The sequence below is a fragment of the Drosophila rhopaloa genome, unplaced genomic scaffold (assembly GCF_018152115.1).
Source record: "Drosophila rhopaloa isolate 14029-0021.01 unplaced genomic scaffold, ASM1815211v1 contig_167, whole genome shotgun sequence".
Lineage (NCBI taxonomy): Eukaryota > Metazoa > Arthropoda > Insecta > Diptera > Drosophilidae > Drosophila > Drosophila rhopaloa.
In genome coordinates, this window is record NW_025335047.1 from 8,052,215 (window position 1) to 8,070,598 (window position 18,384).

Consider the following 18,384-nt stretch of genomic DNA (forward strand, 5'->3'; position numbering starts at 1 on the left):
TCTTTATTTTCTAAACGTAGTGCCAATGACCCTCAGAAATCACTTAAGCGTAATAAATGTGTAATTATATAATTATATTCTAATTCTACTGGACAGTACAAGCAACACCTGAAGTTTTCAAAAGAAAGTTTCTTTTTAACGAGAATCTAACTTAAGCGCATATACATTACCAAATATAAACTATACTCTTTATATACACACACCACACACACACAAGCATAGGTATATGAAATACATGCAGTCTTAGGAGGTTTATATAATGCACACGCTGCGACTCATTGTCAGCATTAAATCTATAAATCTAATTGAATATGCAACCCAAGTGGACAGCACACATTGTAAGAAAGTTAGATCTTAAAACCATGAGTAAGTATGTTAAATATTGTTGAACAGCCAGTAAGTCATACCATGTTAGCACGGGTGCAAATGATTAACCAAGAAAGATGTATCTTGATCTATAAGTAATTTAAGAGAGTCTTGGCAACATATATTATCTTTCGAGTTATTTGAAAATTTTTTGCGCAGCATCAGTTCTCATTAACGGCTAAGCTTCTAAAATATTTCTGGATTGTCACTTAAGATATCAACTAAAAACAATACACAACACGAAACAAAACAAACAAAGCTTCATTACCTGATTTTTTTGAGCAACTTACAACAAAAATAGTTTATTACGCAAAAACAAACAAAATAATCCTAATAATAGAAAGAATTTTGTTATGCTGTATTTAATTTGTATAATTTTCATTGGTGCTGAATCATTACGACATAAACAATGATAATGATGATAATAAGAAACAAATTAAAAAACAAACAGTATTTAAAGAGCTAAAAAATATAAAATATTTAATCAATGTAGTTTGTTACATATCAGAGTGCAACATGGGATAGTGGAAGATATTATACATAGCTCATTTCAAACCGATTTGCAGAGAAATTTTTATAATATTATACAAGGCAACAACAAGCCACAGCAATTTTGGTATATTTTTTATGCATTTCATAAGTCACAGTAAACGAGTTTGAGAGCAGTAAAGGCATAAAAATCTTTTTAAAAACCCCATTTGAATATCATCAGCAAAGTTTTATAAAAACCCATAACAGAAAATATATACGAAATGATTGCAAGTCATGTTAATAAGAAGTTTACGATTAACAATGAGATCTTTGATAATAATGGATTTAAAATAATAAAATAATGTTTGACAGCAAATGAAAACTGTGTTTTTCTTGATTAAAATGCAAATTGTTTTCCAGCTTTCTTGCCACATTTTATTACAATTGTCCTTCATAAACATACAGACCATTTGGATTATATAATTCAACAGTACAGATAGGAAAACTTATCCAAGAGCTACACATATCAGATACAAATATTAATATGAATAATATAATTTTAAGTAAATATAATATTTATTACTTGGGGAAGTTTTTAGAGTTATATCCCTCATTAACTTAACGAAATCGAACGAATATAGAGACTCGAGTACAGGCTTAATTAATACAAAATATATATATTTACAATCTTCTACGTAGTTTTGTGACTTTGGACCATTTCAATTGTAGTTCCACGTTCGTTCGTTCCTCCTGTGTCTGCTCCATAGACCTATCAGACTTATCCTTATAGCTCCGTATCTCTCTTTCTTTATCCCGGGGAAAAAATCGATCTCTATCAAATGCAAATATGTAAAGCATTCCAAGTCCTGTGCGTTCTGAATGGGTGTCTTACTAAAATATATACGTGTAAATCTATGTAAATCTATACTGATTCTGTTTCGCATTCCATGTGTGTGTATAATCACCTAATCCCTCGCCATATGCAGCTTACGGTATCGAGTATATCTTTATTGGGCTCTGTGGCTAAATCTAGGCTAAACATATACAATATATATAGTATAAATAGGTATTGATGTATATAAGTACTTATAGAGTTTGTACGATATGTTTGTCCTAGGGAGAAAACTTTGCAATTGGAGATACAATATACGAGATACGAGAGTATGCAGTTAGGGACGGTTTCTAGGTTCGTAAAGCGATCGCACTAGTGGAGAGACTAGCCGGGCAAAGGGGTGGAGTGTCTTTATAGAGTTATACAAGAATATATAGATGCCACTGTGCAGCAGGTAAAAAATCAAACTCTCATTATCATTCTGTAAGCAGATCGCCAGTATTATCCACACCAAAATAATTCCTGCACAGTGTTGGATTAAGTTCATATATATATATGTATATATTTAGTAGGGATCTTCTGACCCACCAGCGGATACGCCGCACTTGGAGCGGAGAATGGCCGCCAATCGCTGGGTGAGCGGTTCTGTTGGGGATTCCGAATCGCTGCACGACGCGGAGGGCACTTTGTTGCCTGAAATGAGGATAAGTGAAACATTATTAGTTAATGCCAACTAAATAATTGTAACTTAATTAACTTACCATTGCTCACATCCAGGTCAGCTGCTGGGTTTTCCTTGAGGCCAAAGTTAAGGCTCACGGGCACGATGTCGTCCTCCTCCTCCAGCAGCAAACTGGAGTAGGAATGTGTGGTATTGTCGCTGCGACCACCTCCGCCACTCGATGAGTTCCTCGAGGATCCTGAATCGTTGTGGGAATGGGAATGCGAGTGGGTGTGATGTGTGTGCACTGCCAAAGCAACTGGATCCTGCCCTGCATCGTCGATGGGCAGGTCGAAGTCATCGCCACTGCTGCTGCTCTCCTCCTCGCCATCCATCACATCCACGTTGTCTATCTCGTCGTCACCCCATCCATTATCCTCCTCCTCGGAGCAGTTGTTGCTGCTCACGCTGCCATCGCTCTGCATCTGCATCCGCATCCCCGTCGGCATCGCCTCCCTCATCGCCATCGGCATCCGCCTCCACATCGGAGGCATGCAGATCCAATGCCAGGTCAGGTGACGAAGATTTATTATAGTTCTCATCGCTGTCGCTGGATGTGGTCACTGGGACAAACAGATAAGGATTAATTGAGTGACTAGTGGCTATTCATCAGCTCACTCACCTGCCCTCAACTTTTCTAGGATGAGTGGATAGAATTCTTTGGCCGTGGCATTGTTGGGCTCGTATTGGAGAACTGAACAGGAAAAGATAAAAAAATAAATTGTGTAAGATATTTATGAACAAACATTTTCCATTATTAGTTTATTAACGTGCTAAGCTCGATGTCTGACTCAACCTATTTAATTAGTATGCATTACATGGCATTTATAGTTACATTTTAAATTAATAATTGGATTCATAAGAAAATGTAAAGTGTATTTATTTATACTGGTTATCCATTTTTAAATTAATTTACGTGCTGTTTTAATGTTGACTCTTCCATACAACTTATTATTGATTTTATTTAATATAATCTATGGCTGTAACAAAATAAACGCATCTCTGAACAAAACAAAGTTGTAAATGCAGCTCTCGAAAATAAGGTGACATACTTCGGTAGCTGCTTTTTATTCTACTCACTCAATTTGCAATATTTCAATGCCTTCTTGTAGTCCTTCAGCATCACGGCAGACAGGAACTGCAGGAGAAACAAGAAACGCACAATACAGTACATGTACAATACACGTTTAAGGGAATGCCATCAAATCCTTTTGAAATTCTCATAACATCTCAACAACAAAAGGCTTATAAAGTATATATCCACCCCCCTCGATCTCAATTCACTGGCCCACATTGTGGGACGGACAAAAAAGTTGACTCTGCTGAAAGTTGAATGCGCTCGAAAGCAATTTATTAGCAATCAATAAGCTGGCCAAGTGCGCTCGGTGCCGTAATCCTTCCGAAAGGACTTTAACTTAAATCCGCAATCTCCGTTGGCAGCACAGCAATTTGCATTTGCATAAGTTCCCTGCCAAGGATCCTCTTTGTTGTTGGCGTTGAGCAACAAAAGGGGAAGTGTGCCACGCTTAGATAATGATAATGAGTGGAACAAAATGTGGGTTATTTATAGAGAACAACAGCTGTTCTTTAAATAATAGCACCATAGGATTACAACGTTGATATAATATTTGTTGTATACCTTAAATTGGGCAGTCTTATGTTGGTATTAGTCTTAACAAAATGCCTCAATGTTAAGTATTTTATTATTTAAACGGAATTAAGCCCTCTGAAAATTTTATATTGGCTTAAATTAGCTATGTGTTAAGAAGTTTTGTATATTTTTTTTATATTCATTGAAAAAAACATATTTAAGTTTGCCCTTTTACCAATATATATTAAAAGTTGTCTTATGAATGCAAAATCTTCGTTGCCAAATTGTAGTTTTTTTAAGGGTATCGAAAATTGGATATTGTAAAGTACTGTTTCTTTTCTTTTTGAAACCTTTTTCATATTAACAGCCCCCAAGAACCCACTCAAGCGGAAACAGAAACTAAAACTTGCTCTGTTTTTGAAGAAACTTTAGTTGTTTCACTCTGTGGCAGGCATAAGATTTCTTTGATGGACACTCCAACGTGGTTAACCTGAATTTCTCTTACCTCGGCCAGAAACTCAGTGGGCGCGGATATGCTCTCGTCGGCGTCCGTATACTCGGACAGGCTTTGGCTGAGGTCCTCGCTGGATGCGGAAGTGGGCAGACCGGAAGCGGAAGCTGCTGCTGCGGCGGCTGCCCCGTTCATTATGTTTATGTTGTTAGTGTTCGTCGCGGCCATCACGGCCGTTGATGCACCTGTTCCAGTTGTTCCTGTTGCTGTGGTTGAGGTGGTGGCACCTGCTCCAATTATACCATTATCGTTGTCCATGTGGCTGCCACTGCTGTTTGGCCTGACCGCATATACGCCATTGCCATTCGACTTGTCCATGAAGAGGAGCTGCAAAGAGTGATTTAGATGCCTGCTCCGAGATACTAAGTTCCCTCCATGTACTCACGTTTGACATGATCTCTGCTAGAAATTTCAAAATTGTGCAATCTTCAATTTAGCATTTTCATTGGGTTGTCTGAAATAGCAATTGGAAAAGGGGAATAAATTTGAATTTTGATTGATCTAGATTGCCTGAGACCGCAGTGCAGCAAAGCTATCGATTTCGATGGTTATCCCTAATTGGATTGCCAGTGCCCTACCTTCGACCTTCAGCTTCAGGCCAAGTCGGCTTAAAAAAACAAGGCAACAAAGAGCGTAGAAAATTCGTTAAATGTCAAATGCTAATTCCACTTCCGCTGGATGAGCGCAGACATTCGCTTTCCAACTAACCGAAAAGATAAATTTAGCCAGTTGCACTCAACGAATTTGGGGCATAAAATTGAAAGAGTATATAAAAAACTGTTTTTTAAAAGTATACATTTTCTCGACCTTGCTTTATTTAGTGAAGTGTTATTTATTATCCAAAACAAAAATATTTAAAATATCTATAATATCTGTTGGGCTTGATATCCATTTTTTTTTTTTTTAATTATTTTTATTCACTGGAATTCAGTGCCTTCTGAACTTAACCTAGCGTAATTAACGAGAAAGAAATTTTATGGATACAAAGTAGCCTTAAATGGCTTGATATCCTAAACAACTTCTTCAAGTAAAAAGTTATAAATTAAAAATTGTGACGACGGAGATTAACGTAAGACCTAAAGTTTGAATCCTTAAATTCAAACATTAGAGTGGAAAATGTCTTATCTTGTGTGTTTTCCGGCAGTGGAATGCTCCGAGTGTTCCGCACAAAAAGCGAAATTCAATGATGTGGTTGATGGGTGTGATGTGGGCGGGGAACCCTGCCGGCGGCTCTTCTTTGGCCAACTAGTTGAATAGGCCAGCTCGACACGCGAACATACGAGTATTTGCCGGCTGCGAAAGCCAAGAGCAAGGAGGGCAAATGAGCGGAATTGTTGGCGTTCTTAGCTGGGATGGGTGTTTAATTGGCGAGCGACATGCACCACGCCTCGAGGTATGCAATGAATTTTTCGGTTATTTATGCAGCATTAGCAGACAGCCGCATGAGAGAGCGTGTGTGTCTGTGTGGGTGTGTGCAAGCAGTGTATGCAAGTAGTGTGTGTAAGCAGTAGCGTTGCCGAGAGGGTGATGTTTAGACACCGAGCCCCCCACTCTGTTTAAAAGTGATGAAATAGGGTATTCTACAAACAATTTGTTTTGAAACCCAACCCAACCCCCCAAAACCCAAATCCAGGATCCGCCACTGTGCGTTAGTATATTTGTGTGTGTGGTCCCGGCTGTCTGCTCCTTTCAATAATTGAAAAGACTCGCAGTCAAGGACTCGAGGGCCATCATTAAAAACAATAAATTTGCTTTAATGCTTGACAGGCGAATGATTTACTCAATGGCTCTACGGTTTGTGGTGTACACAGCAAAAAAAAGTATTTGTTTTACTTTGCGTAAATTTAAAAGCCTAAAAGATTACCCATATACACAAAAATTAATATAATACATATATTTGTATCTAAAACTGTATATGATTTGAAAGCTATGCGACCAATAAAACGTACTACAGAATATTTGGTTTCAGTACTATCAAGAAATCATTTATATTTGTATCTAAAATTGCATAAGACTAAAGATTTTTTCAGGGATTTTTAAAATAGTCGAATCTTTAAAATAAATCTCATAGGCACTGTAATTGTTTTCTGTGCTGTTTTCTTTTAGCTGCAAAATCAATACCCATAATTGCACATCTTGCGACGTGCTGAAGCCATAACTGACATGGCTTCCACTGTTCATTGCTTGTTTACTGCTCCAAATGGCCCTTAATTGTATTTTATACCCAATGCATTGAATCCTAACTGCTGGCTGCCCGTCTCCGTCACTCTTTCTCTTTATGTGTATCTGCAAACAACACGTCAGTCAGTCAATTGTCTGCGATTTGTTTACTCGTCGGTTGATCCTTTCTGGCATTTCCAAATGTCAGACATGTCTGGCCCATCCTGTCACGCAACTCTATTGGAGGTCTGCAGCCATATTCTCAATCGTTTATCTGCATTTTTTGCTAATTTCGGCACAGACTTTTACAAGGTTGCGAAAAAAACATGTTGCATTTTCAGAAAAAGCTTTTAAAAGTACTTTGCGACTACTCAACATGTGCATCAGTTCTCATGACAGTTTTAGTTTTGCTTTTATAAACCCTTTACTTTTTCGAACTGAAGCACTAACTTATTTAGTAGAGCTCAATTAACACGAGTGGAAAAACTAATTTCAAAACAAGTTTAAATACGTTTCCTCAGAATGATTCAAAGTTTCGAAAGTTTCGACACTAGTTACAAACTAAAGTTTTGTGTTGCAAGTCTAAAGAATTTAAACCAGCTTAGGAGACAAGAAAACAGAACAATGCTAATAATAAATGAATTAAGAATTATAACACTGTTTTAGTTATTTTCAGTTTGTTCACATTAAATGAAAAAAAAGAACACATTACCTATTAACAAATCTTAATAGTGGCCAATTTGCTATCGACCATTTATAACGACATTGGTATCATTATTTATGGAGAAATCTTAATAGTTGCCATTTTGCTATCGAAAATAATAGCCATATTTATAACGCTCATTAATTAAGTTAAAGTGTTTTCAGAACAACTGCTGCAAAATTGTCGATGCCTGCGATGACTAGTTTTGGGGAGGGAAAAGGAAAACTTTTTCTACGATGAGACCACAAACAGGTGCTGGCAACGTAGTCTAACCATTTTCATTTGCATAATTAAAATGTCTACCAGCAAATTGAATTGCGATCCTAGAGCAGACCTTACCTGACTTTAAACGGCAAACAAACCCCGATTTGGGGTGAACCCAATTTAAAGTCGGCGAACCGGAAAGTTATGTATGTGAAACACCATGTGCCACATACATACAAATGCACGAATGCGTCATGGGGTCAGATGGCGGCCACAGTGCAGTAAAATTGCATAAAAAGCCATTGCTGTTACTGCAATTTGGTTGTCCAGTTTGTAAATGCGCCGAATAATTTATAACAAACACTTAAATGCGACTGGCGATACCAATCCCCAGCTAGGTCCATTCGAATGTTTGCCAAATTGCCGGCCTGTTGGGGCTTATTTGAGCCAAAACAACATGCAATACGTAGTCGAAGACCCGTCGCCTGCCAACAACTAACCATCCGACCAACCGAAGGAGCAGAAGCTACCGAACCGAAGGTCCTTGCCACTGGCCAGTCACAACACGGGCCGTTAATGAGTTTTTCTTATAATACATTTTTTAGCCGGCAAACACTGCCGGCGAGCCCATCTAGGCTGGCCCATTGATGCAGAGAAAAAAAACCATATCAGTATCAAATCAAATCACTAACATATATTTATATTAAGCCCTTAGTGTTAAGTTGCCACATAAGATATCAAAATATTGAGATAAAAATAGAAAAGGCTGTATTTCAATATTTAAAATAAATCACTATCAAAGCTTACATTATTTTATTACAAGGCCAAAAATATTTTATTTAAAAGGTCTTACAACTTTTTAAAAAAATTACCCAGGAACATACATAATATTTCGTGTGTCAGCTGTGATGCATTTTTATGACAAAACCTGCCGAACTTACGACCAAATTTAATGATATTTTTGTTCGCTCTGTAGTGTGACATGGCAAAATGTTGTCAATAAAAGGCGAATTTATGATAAAGTATATATATGGGTGTGTGACTGTACAGTCAAACGACTTTGCAAACTGTAATAACAAATCCTTGCGAATATTTCCGCCATTTGCCAGTCTTCAGTCCTTGAAAAGGACGTGGGCCAAATTGCATGATTATAATGATCGTCCTAAAAACGTTGTTATCGTTTGCTGCTGTTGCAATTACGTTTGCAAGACTTTGAGTGGATGCCAAGCGATGGCCATTTAACTGGTTTTTCGTTGCCCAAATATTATTGTAATAGTGCTCAAAAAGTACCTTTCGTTTGCAATGCCAGCTGAATTTTCATTGGAAGCTTGGCTCTTTGAATCAAAGTAAATTGGCTTGTGTAAGCTTCAGAGGGGGTCTAGGCTAGTTTCAAATACTCTGTTGCGAAATAGGTCTTAAAAATTCATTGAAATCCAAAAACTATAAAGAAACTTTTATCCGTGTTAACTTGCTGATAAAAATTTCCATACGATTCCACTCAATTGAATTGACAACTAATAACATAAATTATGCCAAAACTTTGCAATGGAAACTTAAACTTTAAGACCGCAAAAAGTTCTTTAATATTAGCCATGAAAATTTCACGAGTTCAATTGGCAAAACTAGGAAACATTAAAGTCTGCTTTAACAGAAGTACGTACATATATATACTTTTTATTTCCTTGGAATAAAGCCATGTAAAGCGGACGTTTTGGGATGCGAAACCGAGCTCATATTTTATCGCTCCGTAGGTATTTGAATATTTCAAAGAAAAAGTTTCTGTAGACCGAAAAACTTGTCTATGGAAAAGTTTAATTTGCCGCCACCCCCCGAACAGCCGCTCCACCCAAGGACGGACAGTGGGCGTTTCGCTGTGGTCATTGGCTTTGTATGAATTACAATCGATATTCGGCGGATGGGGATGGTTATCTATTCGTCTGTGTCTAAACCGAGTGCGGTTTAGTTGGCCACCGAAGCGGTAAATAAGCAATTATGCTGAGTTACATTCGGCTAACATGGCATAACTTTGACTGGCCGCCATACGAGACGTATGCGCAATATTGCATCTGATACTCCTGCCTTGACTGTGGCTTTGCCATAACAATGCGGCTTGGCTCGGGAATTGTTCGCATTGTATTGCCAGGCTTTTGTTTGTCGTCTCCGCATTATACCCAAACAGGAATTTATACATATATGCGAAGTGCACCCTGCATTTCAAATGTTTTCTAGCCTGCACTTAGTCAACTGTCGTCTGCCATTTATTCATTCACACTCATTCACTGACTCACGGCGCAAAAGTCGCTCAAGTGGTAATTAAAATTATAGCAACAATGCGAAGGCTTCTCGGCCAAGAAAACGATGAAGAGGGTGCAAAAGCCGCTGGCTGACACAGAAAGCCAAGCGGAAGCGCTGGCTGTTTGCTGGTATTTGTGCATCACACACGCTAACAAGTTGCGGCTATTCACACACTGGCAAACAAAAAAAGGACACTCTCTTGCACACACAGGACTAGGACTGCTTTGACAACTTGAAATATTTATGAGTGCCCGCCAACTCGACCCAAAGACGCTGGTGACAGGCCAAGAAGAGCCTGAAACAAAAACCAGTGCAACGAATTCAGTCACCAGAGAAATACTATATGCATTAAGCTACCAAGCTGTAAAACTATAAGGCTCTTAAAGTTACAGAAAAATATTACATATTTGTGGGCATTTTGTTTATTGATCTTTTGCTGAAATCTTTCCCATTCCGAATTTTAATGTTATAAATAAAATCATGCGATAATTTTACTCCCATTATAACAATAACAAATTAAAACACACATTTCCGTTTTAACTTAATGTAGTTCAATTTTTAATGTAGTTTTCTGTCCATCTGAACGCTGATCAGAGCGATAATTCAAATTAAATGAACCAGATTGGAATCGCTATTTAATTTTTAATTGTGAAATGAAATTTTATACATCAAAAATAATTTGTATTTTATTGATATATTGGCATAAAGTATAAGGTAGGCACACATTTCAGTTATAATTAAATAAAATTGATTTCGTAAAAGACCGTGGACAATCAACATACAAATTTTTTTATATGTAATTTTTTTTCGCTTTTCCAAATTAATTGGTTTTAAATAATACAGCTTATTCATGGCCTATCCGAAGCACGTTTAAAGTTAATATTCTATATATTTATGATTGGTGTCCAAAACGTTTAAAAACTCATCAATATTTTTTTAATTTGTTTAAAAGACCTCGTGTACGGCTAGTTGAATATAAGTCTTCAAAAACTTACAGCGTAACAATCTTTTAAAATGAATTTGTATTTTGAATTATAATAATGAATGAAACCCCAAAGGGTAAAAGTCCGCATTGCGAGGTGAGAATCTATAGGGGCCTCGAGTTGATCGTTTAGCACATCATTAAAAATGCCTCGCTGTGCAGAAAGTTTTGAGTACTCGGCACTCTCATGTGGCAACCGTTGCTGCTCTCGAGTGGCAGAAATAAATAATTAAAATTTACTAAAATCCCAACAAGAAGAGCACACAATCCCCGCCAAGGACGAAGGTTAATGCGTCCTCTTCGTGGCGGTGTTTGGGGGGAAATCTGGCATAAATATTACGGGCCTGCTGACAGGGCACCTTCTCCTACCTTTAAATATTTACGAGCGGGGTCTCGTCCACTTGGTTAATGCATTTCCAGCCTCCTGGATTTTTTTCAAGCTGCGAAGCCAGCAAGTCCCAGGATTAATTAACGTTGGGTCCCCGGACTTTCCTCGAATCAAAGATTCTGCGGCGTGGGTAGAAACTAATTAACGTGTGTTTTTCCTGGCTTCTACGCAGTTGAAGCTGCAAAAATGATTGCAGGAGTTTTTTTTGCACACACACAACACGAGTGCTTCGATTTTGGTTCAATGATTACGTGCTTGTTTCCAATTTTCAGATGCACTATCTTTGGTTATTTATTCAACGAGAAAAACAAACTTTAAATACTTTGTTGCAGCGGAAAGTGGAAGCGTTTTTCCCTTCGGTGAAGTGAAATTCGTTCCGCCTTTTTGCGTCGCAGTTTCGCTTAATTAACAGAGTCGACGACTGAACGAAATGTCCTTTTTATACACACTTGTTCGCTTTTACCTTGCCCAAGAGAAAGCTTTCGCCTCTCTGCCGCTCTCTTTTGCCAGCTTGCTCTCCCAGTTAGCTTTTCTCTCGCTTTTATTAATACCCTGTGTACTACAATTGAAAGGGTATATTGTGCCATTGACAGATTTTTATTAAAATAGTATTTTCTCACCTCACTGCATTAAAATATAAATATTATTCTTAATTGATATTTTATTTAGTCAACTTTTTTGCGGTTGGAGTTTTTTTATTTATGGTATAGATCATACATTTGAGTTTCTATTTTATCTGTTTATTTATTTTATTTGTGGCTAGCACAATATCTTATAGGTTTCAAATTGATTTAACTCGCTTGCTTTTAAAAAAAAGTTAGCTTATAGCCTTAATAAATATATAATTTTAAATTCATAATCTAGTATTTGAAAACTATACATTTTTTGTGGCATTTTACATTATTTCCCTCTCTCTCTTTCTCAGCTGCCTAAAAGCTCTGCTCTCTCAGTTTCCAAGCCATCTCTCGCTGCATTACATTTACAGTTGGAAAACAAAACAAACAACAGAGCGGAGCGGATCCGGAAATGGTGCAGGCCAGAGACTGATGGCCGACTGATTGTGGCCATGTTGTCTGCCCTGCTCATGTATTGGTATCTGTGTCCGCATCTGTGCTTGTGTCGGTGTCTGTAACGGTGTCTGTGTGGGAGTGGGTGTTCATGTAACGCGAACGGCAAGTCAGCTGGGAAAAATACTATGCAGAGCGTACGCATCGGAAGCGGAGCAAGAGATTTTTGCGGCCCATTGAGTGTGAATTAAGAGATGCCGGCTTAGTGCGAATCCTTGCATATACATATATGGTTTTTTTTTCAATCTACAGTATGTGGATGCATGTACGCCCTCGAGTGGCGGATGTTAGTGGCAGCTCAACGAGGATGAATGCTGGCTACTGGTTATTCCCACCAGAATTCTGCATTTCAGCATTTTTGTGGCCTGCTTTTGGGGGGCGAACAAAGTGAATTGTCCTGGTATTGGTGCAAGTCAACAGCGATATGATTTTTAATCTGAATGTTAAATATTGTGATGCAAGTTGCAAGTTTTTTGGAGGCACTGTCAGAAAGTAAAAATGCCAAGATATAGTTTAAGAAATTGTTCTTAAATTATTTTCAAACATTGTTGCCCAGACCTGTGATTAAATATTAATAATAAAACTACTTTCTTATTAATAGTACTAAAATGATTAACAGTAATGATTACAACGGGGACTTCTATTTAAGCAAAAATATTCATAAAAAATGAATACTTAAGCTTAATCACATTTTTTCTCTTCCATAAGCTGAATTAATGTTATTCCTCATTATTTTTGTGCCGGCGTTAATCCCAACGCGGTCATTAGATTGTCAGCGAAAAAGTGTGCTACAAACATTTTATTTATTTATAAATTTTCTCTTTTCCATTTCCCATTTCCCTTCCCTATCATTTAAAAAGCAGCGCGGAAAAGTCGTTCCAGTCAGCAGCTCTTTATGAATGCAAACTTGCATTTGTTTCCGAAAAGGGAAATTTACGTTGGCAGTTGCAATCCCATTTTGCGTGTTGCAGGGGCTTTTGCACGATTTCCTGTTCGCCATGGAGACTTTTGGCCACCCACAACCCACATCCTGTGATCCACCACCCACCAACCACCTCCCGACACCACGTCCTTCGCACGTGGCAAATAAAAACAGGTTTGACTCTGCTTATATATAAAAAAATTTATTGCGTTTAACTTTGTAGGGTGAAGAGCGTAGAATGAACGAGTTTTTCATGCTTAACGGCATGCCAAAGGTGGGATTCTTAGCACTAAATGGGTTACTCCTAAAGTTGGATGAATTGAGTTTGATATGTCAGCTGCTTGGTTCGTTGATATCAAGCTAAGATCTAAGCTTAATGTCTAGCGATATGTTGATTTGGTTGCTTGCAAACGTTTCACAAATGTACAATTAGATGCTGAAACCGAAGACTACAGAGATAATACAAATAATCGTTAATGATCTAAGGACCTCTTGAGTATAAAAGCTGATTATTTCAGTTCTTTCAAACTTTAAAGTCCTTAGAATCACTTTCGAATAACTTAAGAATATAATTAGTATACCGATAACTAGTTCATACTCATTTCATTTTTTCATTTGTTATGCAAATGGATGAGCTTACAGACTAAGCAAATATCAAGGATTCCGATTTCGATTCCGTTTGCGATTGAAATTCGTCGAAATTGGAAATTATATTATTAATATGTGAAACTTTCTTTCGAATCTTTCGATTTCGATATGTGTCGTTTTGGATGGCCTAGCAGTTCATGTAGTTTGGCGCCGCCTCCTCTGCCTTGGATGAATCCTTTTCGGGGGCAATGTCGCCCACATTCTGGTAGACCTCCGCCTGGACTTCGATGCTGCCCACCTGGGGACAGGGCACTGGGATCTGCTTGGGCCTGAAGGAGCTGCATCCGCTGGCGGAGCTGCTCTTGGTCAGCTTGCCGTAGATGATGTTCGACCGCTCGTTCAACTTGATGGGCTGCAGGGTGACCCCGTTCTGGTTCTGGTAGTGCTGCGTCTCGGCCTGCTCTTTGGCCTCCATGATGGTGTTCAGGTAGTTGCTGCTCTGCGAGCTGGCCAGCGGTTGGCTGCCGTACACTGGTATGTTCGAGGGGAACATCTGGTAGTGCTCGGATCCCGTGGGACTGGTGGGTGTGTTCAGGCGCTGGCAGCTGGACATGGGAGAGGGGAACACGATCTGGTGGCGCTCGTCGCCGGGCGTTGAGCTCGGGTGAAAACGGGCCTGGGCGGCGGTGGCACCAGATAGTTGTCCATCATCCGGCAGTGCGGGAAGCGACGATCCTCGTGATCCGAGTGGGTGCCCGAGTCGCCCAGCGAGGCACCACTGCAATTGCTGCCCGTGCTCAGTCTGCCCGATGACGAACTCGAACTGGACACACTCTGCAGGCTCAGGGAGCTGATGGGACGTCCGCCGGCTCCCACGCTGGAGCTCACTCCGCCACCCGACTTGAAGCTACAGCTGGTGGCTATCGAGGACTTGGTCTCGTCCAGCAGGCTATCGTTTCCGCCCGGCGTCTTCGATCGCGAGAAGAACTTCTTGATGCGCTCGAAGGGCGTTTCGCGTTTGAGGTGCGACTTCACCTGCTCCTGAATCCGCTCGTATTCGCGGCGCAGCTGATCGATCTGGTCCTGCTTCTCCCGGAAGCTCTGCTGCACATCGTTGCGGTGCTTCCAGCGCTCCACCAGCAGCTCCACATCGCGTATGGAGAGCACATTGTTCTTGAAGTCGTGCATGATCTCGGCCAGCTCGTCGTCGGCATTGGATCGGGTGTGACTGGCGGCGGAGGCATCGCTGGCACTGCGCTTCAGGGTTCCATAGCCGGGCTGTCGGCTAGTGCACCGGCTCATCCGGGGAGGCTCCTCGACGGGTCGATTTGAGGGCTGGAACAGGTAGTTGCCATCGTCCTGGACCACCGGCACATTGGAGGGCTGCAGCACGTAGTCGTTGCCCAGCTGGTTCTCCAGCAGTTGCGAGCACTCCTGGCTGAATTTGTCGGTTTGGTAGAGAGGTGCCGCATCCACTTCGTCCAGGGATTTGATCTGCTCCTTGAGCTCCTTTGGCTGGTGATTCTGCTCTTTGGACTGGTAGTAGGGTGGCTCGTTGATCCTCAGTTCATTGGTGGTCTTCTCGGGTCCGGGTTGACTGCCAGCCTCGGGCAGTTTCTTCTCGGATTCCACCTTCTTTTCGGCCACGGAAGCCTGCAGGTTTTCGTCCTCCGTTTCCACGCTGATGTAGTTGAGATTCGAGATGGCGAGGGTTTCCGTTTTGGGCCTCACTTCGGGTGTGTTCTCCCGCTCCGAGCCACTGGACATCTCCATGTACTCCGCCGAGGGCAGTTGCTTCGGCGGCTTGTTGGACTTTGCCTTGCCGGGATGGGCTTCGATCACCACATTGGGACTGGGCTTGGGACTGGTCTCGCCCGGCGGAGTCACCCCCTTGAAGTAGTGGTACATGGTGGTCAGTTCGTGGAACTCCGCGAAGCTGACAATGTTCTGGGCCAGCTTGTTGTGGCCCTCCTGCTCGGCCAACTCGGCTGGAGTGCGTCCGGCGCAGTTCCTCACGCCGCAGGCGGTGTCGCCACCGGGGCACTCCATCAGCTGGATGCAGAGGCGGTTCAGACCCCATCGGGCGGCGAAGTGCAGCAGCGTGGGATACTCCTCCGGACTGGACTCCACCCGGGTGAAGAAGTGCGGCTGGCGCTCGCTGGGACCGCTCAGCAGGTGGAAGTTGGGCGGCATGTGCCGCTGGAAGCACTGCAGCAAGTGCTGATCGAGGGCATCCCGCTCCACGGGTCCAATGCCCAGGGCGTGGCACATGAACTCAATCGGGGAGTCCTCGATCCGCAGCAGCTGCTCTAGTTCCCGCAGACGACTCTCGCATTTGATGGGCCTGGCGCCCAGGCTCTTGTTGTTCTTCTCGATCCGGATCTCGATCATGGTGGAGATCTCCATGCAGGCCTCCGGGATGGAAAACTGCAGGGTGTAGGGATTGCGGCACTTGAAGTTGCGCAGCTCGATCAGCTCTCCGGATTTCTCCACCAGCAGCTTAAGGGTGTCGTTCTTCTCCAGCGGTTCGGCCAGCAGGGCCACCACCTTGTTCTGGCCCAGTTTCACCTTCTTGGGCAGCACTGTGAATCCCTCGGTGCAGCTGGAGAAGCTGCGGGACAGGCCGCCACCTCCGCCGCCGGAGTTGTCCTGGCAGGGCGGTCGCTGGCACAGGGCTCGTCCCAGGATGTCGGTGGCTATGCCCAGGATATTGCTGATCTGCACCTGGTCATTGTCCCGCACCACACACCGCCGCCACTTGTAGTAGCTGGGCAGCGCCGATTTGTGCATCTCCTTCACCTTGTCCTCGCCCACGTCCAGCAAAATGGCCAGGACCTTCTCCACCCGAATGATGGCCGAGAGCTGGGTCATCAGGAAACTGTGCGGAAGGGCCAATAGGGCGGGGCACAGGATCACAATCTGCAGCGCGGTGTTCTGGTACTTCTGGGCGATCTCCTCGCTGAAGGGACCATCGTCAATTTTTATGTGCAGAAAACTGGGGAGGAAAAATGTATAAATTAGAGATATGTTTGAGATATTATTTATACCATAAGAATAAAATCGAAACTATAATATCAATGAATATTTTCACTAAATTTAAAAGACAATGTTTTGCTTTCCATTACTATTTATCAGAATTACCGGTAAACTAATAACAAAAAAATCTATAAAGTAAGTAAATATGCAAGGCACTTGAAATTTGATACTTCATAAATTTATTTAAAATACTACATTATTTAATTAATCTAATTCTATAGGGTAATACAATAAAGTACAATAATGTATTAGGGTCCTTAGAACTTCAATGCTGTTCTACTAACCGAAATATACTTATTATTTTGATTTACAAAAAATTTTTAAGATTTTTCTTTACTCTCTACCCTTGCTTGTGAAATTGTATTAAGTTTTTTAACTTACTTGAATGGTTTCCGTCCGCGCTGTTTGGTGATCTTGTCGAAGTGGTTCTTCAGGAAAGTGGCCCGCAGATAGGCGCGCTCGCTGTGTTTGGCGGTGATGATCAGGATGTCGTCCATGTTGTAGCCGGAGGGACCCAGGCAGCCGGATGCACTCGCTCCACTCGCGTTGTTCACGTTGCCGCAGTTGTCTGCAAAATGAGCGGAACAGATCGTGGGACGGTCAGTGAAAATGTCTCGAAAACTGGAATAACTCGGAGAAGTTGCTGATAAGCAACCACTGGCCCAAAGCGACCTCCTGAATAATCTCCACTCCCATACAAATATAATATACATATATATACAGTGAGTGTGTCTGTGATAAATAATGTGTTTACTTAGGATTTGACCAGCTTGATTTGTGACCTCTTCAAATAGTCCCTACTCCCGGAACACTTTTGTTTGGCTTTCCTTCGGGGAATTGACTTTTTGAGCTCTTCAAGCGCCGCTATTATTCAATGTGCGATAATTACAATCAAGGACGCAATCATGTGTGCATACCTAAGTAAGACACTGTGTCACCTGAAGCGAAATTTGTTCTTATCGTAGGGTCAGGTATTTTAGAATTATTTTGATGGAGAAGTCAGATCTTGGAGTTGATAATCATGTCAAAGTTGAGGAATACAAATCTTTTGTTTAAGTATTAAGAAATCTTAAATTTGTCTTTTTATCTAACTGATATTCTGCTGTACCTATCTTTTAAAACATTTTAAATGCAATTTCGGTTTCAGCAGCACAGATCTTAAGCAATATTTTTATAACATTTCATTGACACCATTAACTTATTATTTCTTTATTTCATCAGTTTCTTCACATATTTGGCACTCACTCACAATCTTTAATCCCAAAGAATAATGTTTGGATCAGTATGTCGTAAGCTGACATAGAACTTGCTCAACACTTGTGGAATTCATAGATAATGCCAGGAATCTCTTGCACATCCACATTCCGCAGTGACAAACTCATCGCGACTGTCCGAAGATACATAGTTGGATTTGGATTTTAGTGGATGGAAAACAAAAGATCTTCAGATGAAACTAAATAAAACATCATAAATTTCGGTGAGGGGGTGGAGGAACGCACATACTCTCCCGTTTTAGCCAAATAAATTAGGCCGGACTAATCAGTTGT

The 18,384-nt window shown here is 41.0% G+C and overlaps 2 protein-coding genes across 2 annotated transcripts in view; both read right to left on the reverse strand.

Annotated features, from left to right (window-relative positions):
• Positions 1-71: 71 nt before the first annotated feature.
• On the reverse strand, positions 72-11,628 carry LOC108050723 (putative surface protein SACOL0050). The gene is given in 8 exon segments (XM_017132523.2): positions 72-2,362; positions 2,431-2,807; positions 2,809-2,953; positions 3,013-3,084; positions 3,471-3,528; positions 4,487-4,819; positions 4,878-4,946; positions 11,206-11,628. Coding segments are annotated over 7 exon segments (1,122 nt in total). The 5' UTR covers positions 4,887-4,946; positions 11,206-11,628; the 3' UTR covers positions 72-2,234.
• Positions 11,629-13,394: 1,766 nt separating this feature from the next.
• Positions 13,395-18,384, reverse strand: part of LOC108050729 — a 35,972-nt gene continuing 30,982 nt past the window's right edge. The window contains 3 exon segments of the mRNA XM_044458432.1: positions 13,395-14,467; positions 14,470-16,796; positions 17,219-17,405. Coding sequence (XP_044314367.1) covers positions 13,989-14,467; positions 14,470-16,796; positions 17,219-17,405 — 2,993 coding nt within the window. The 3' untranslated portion in view covers positions 13,395-13,988.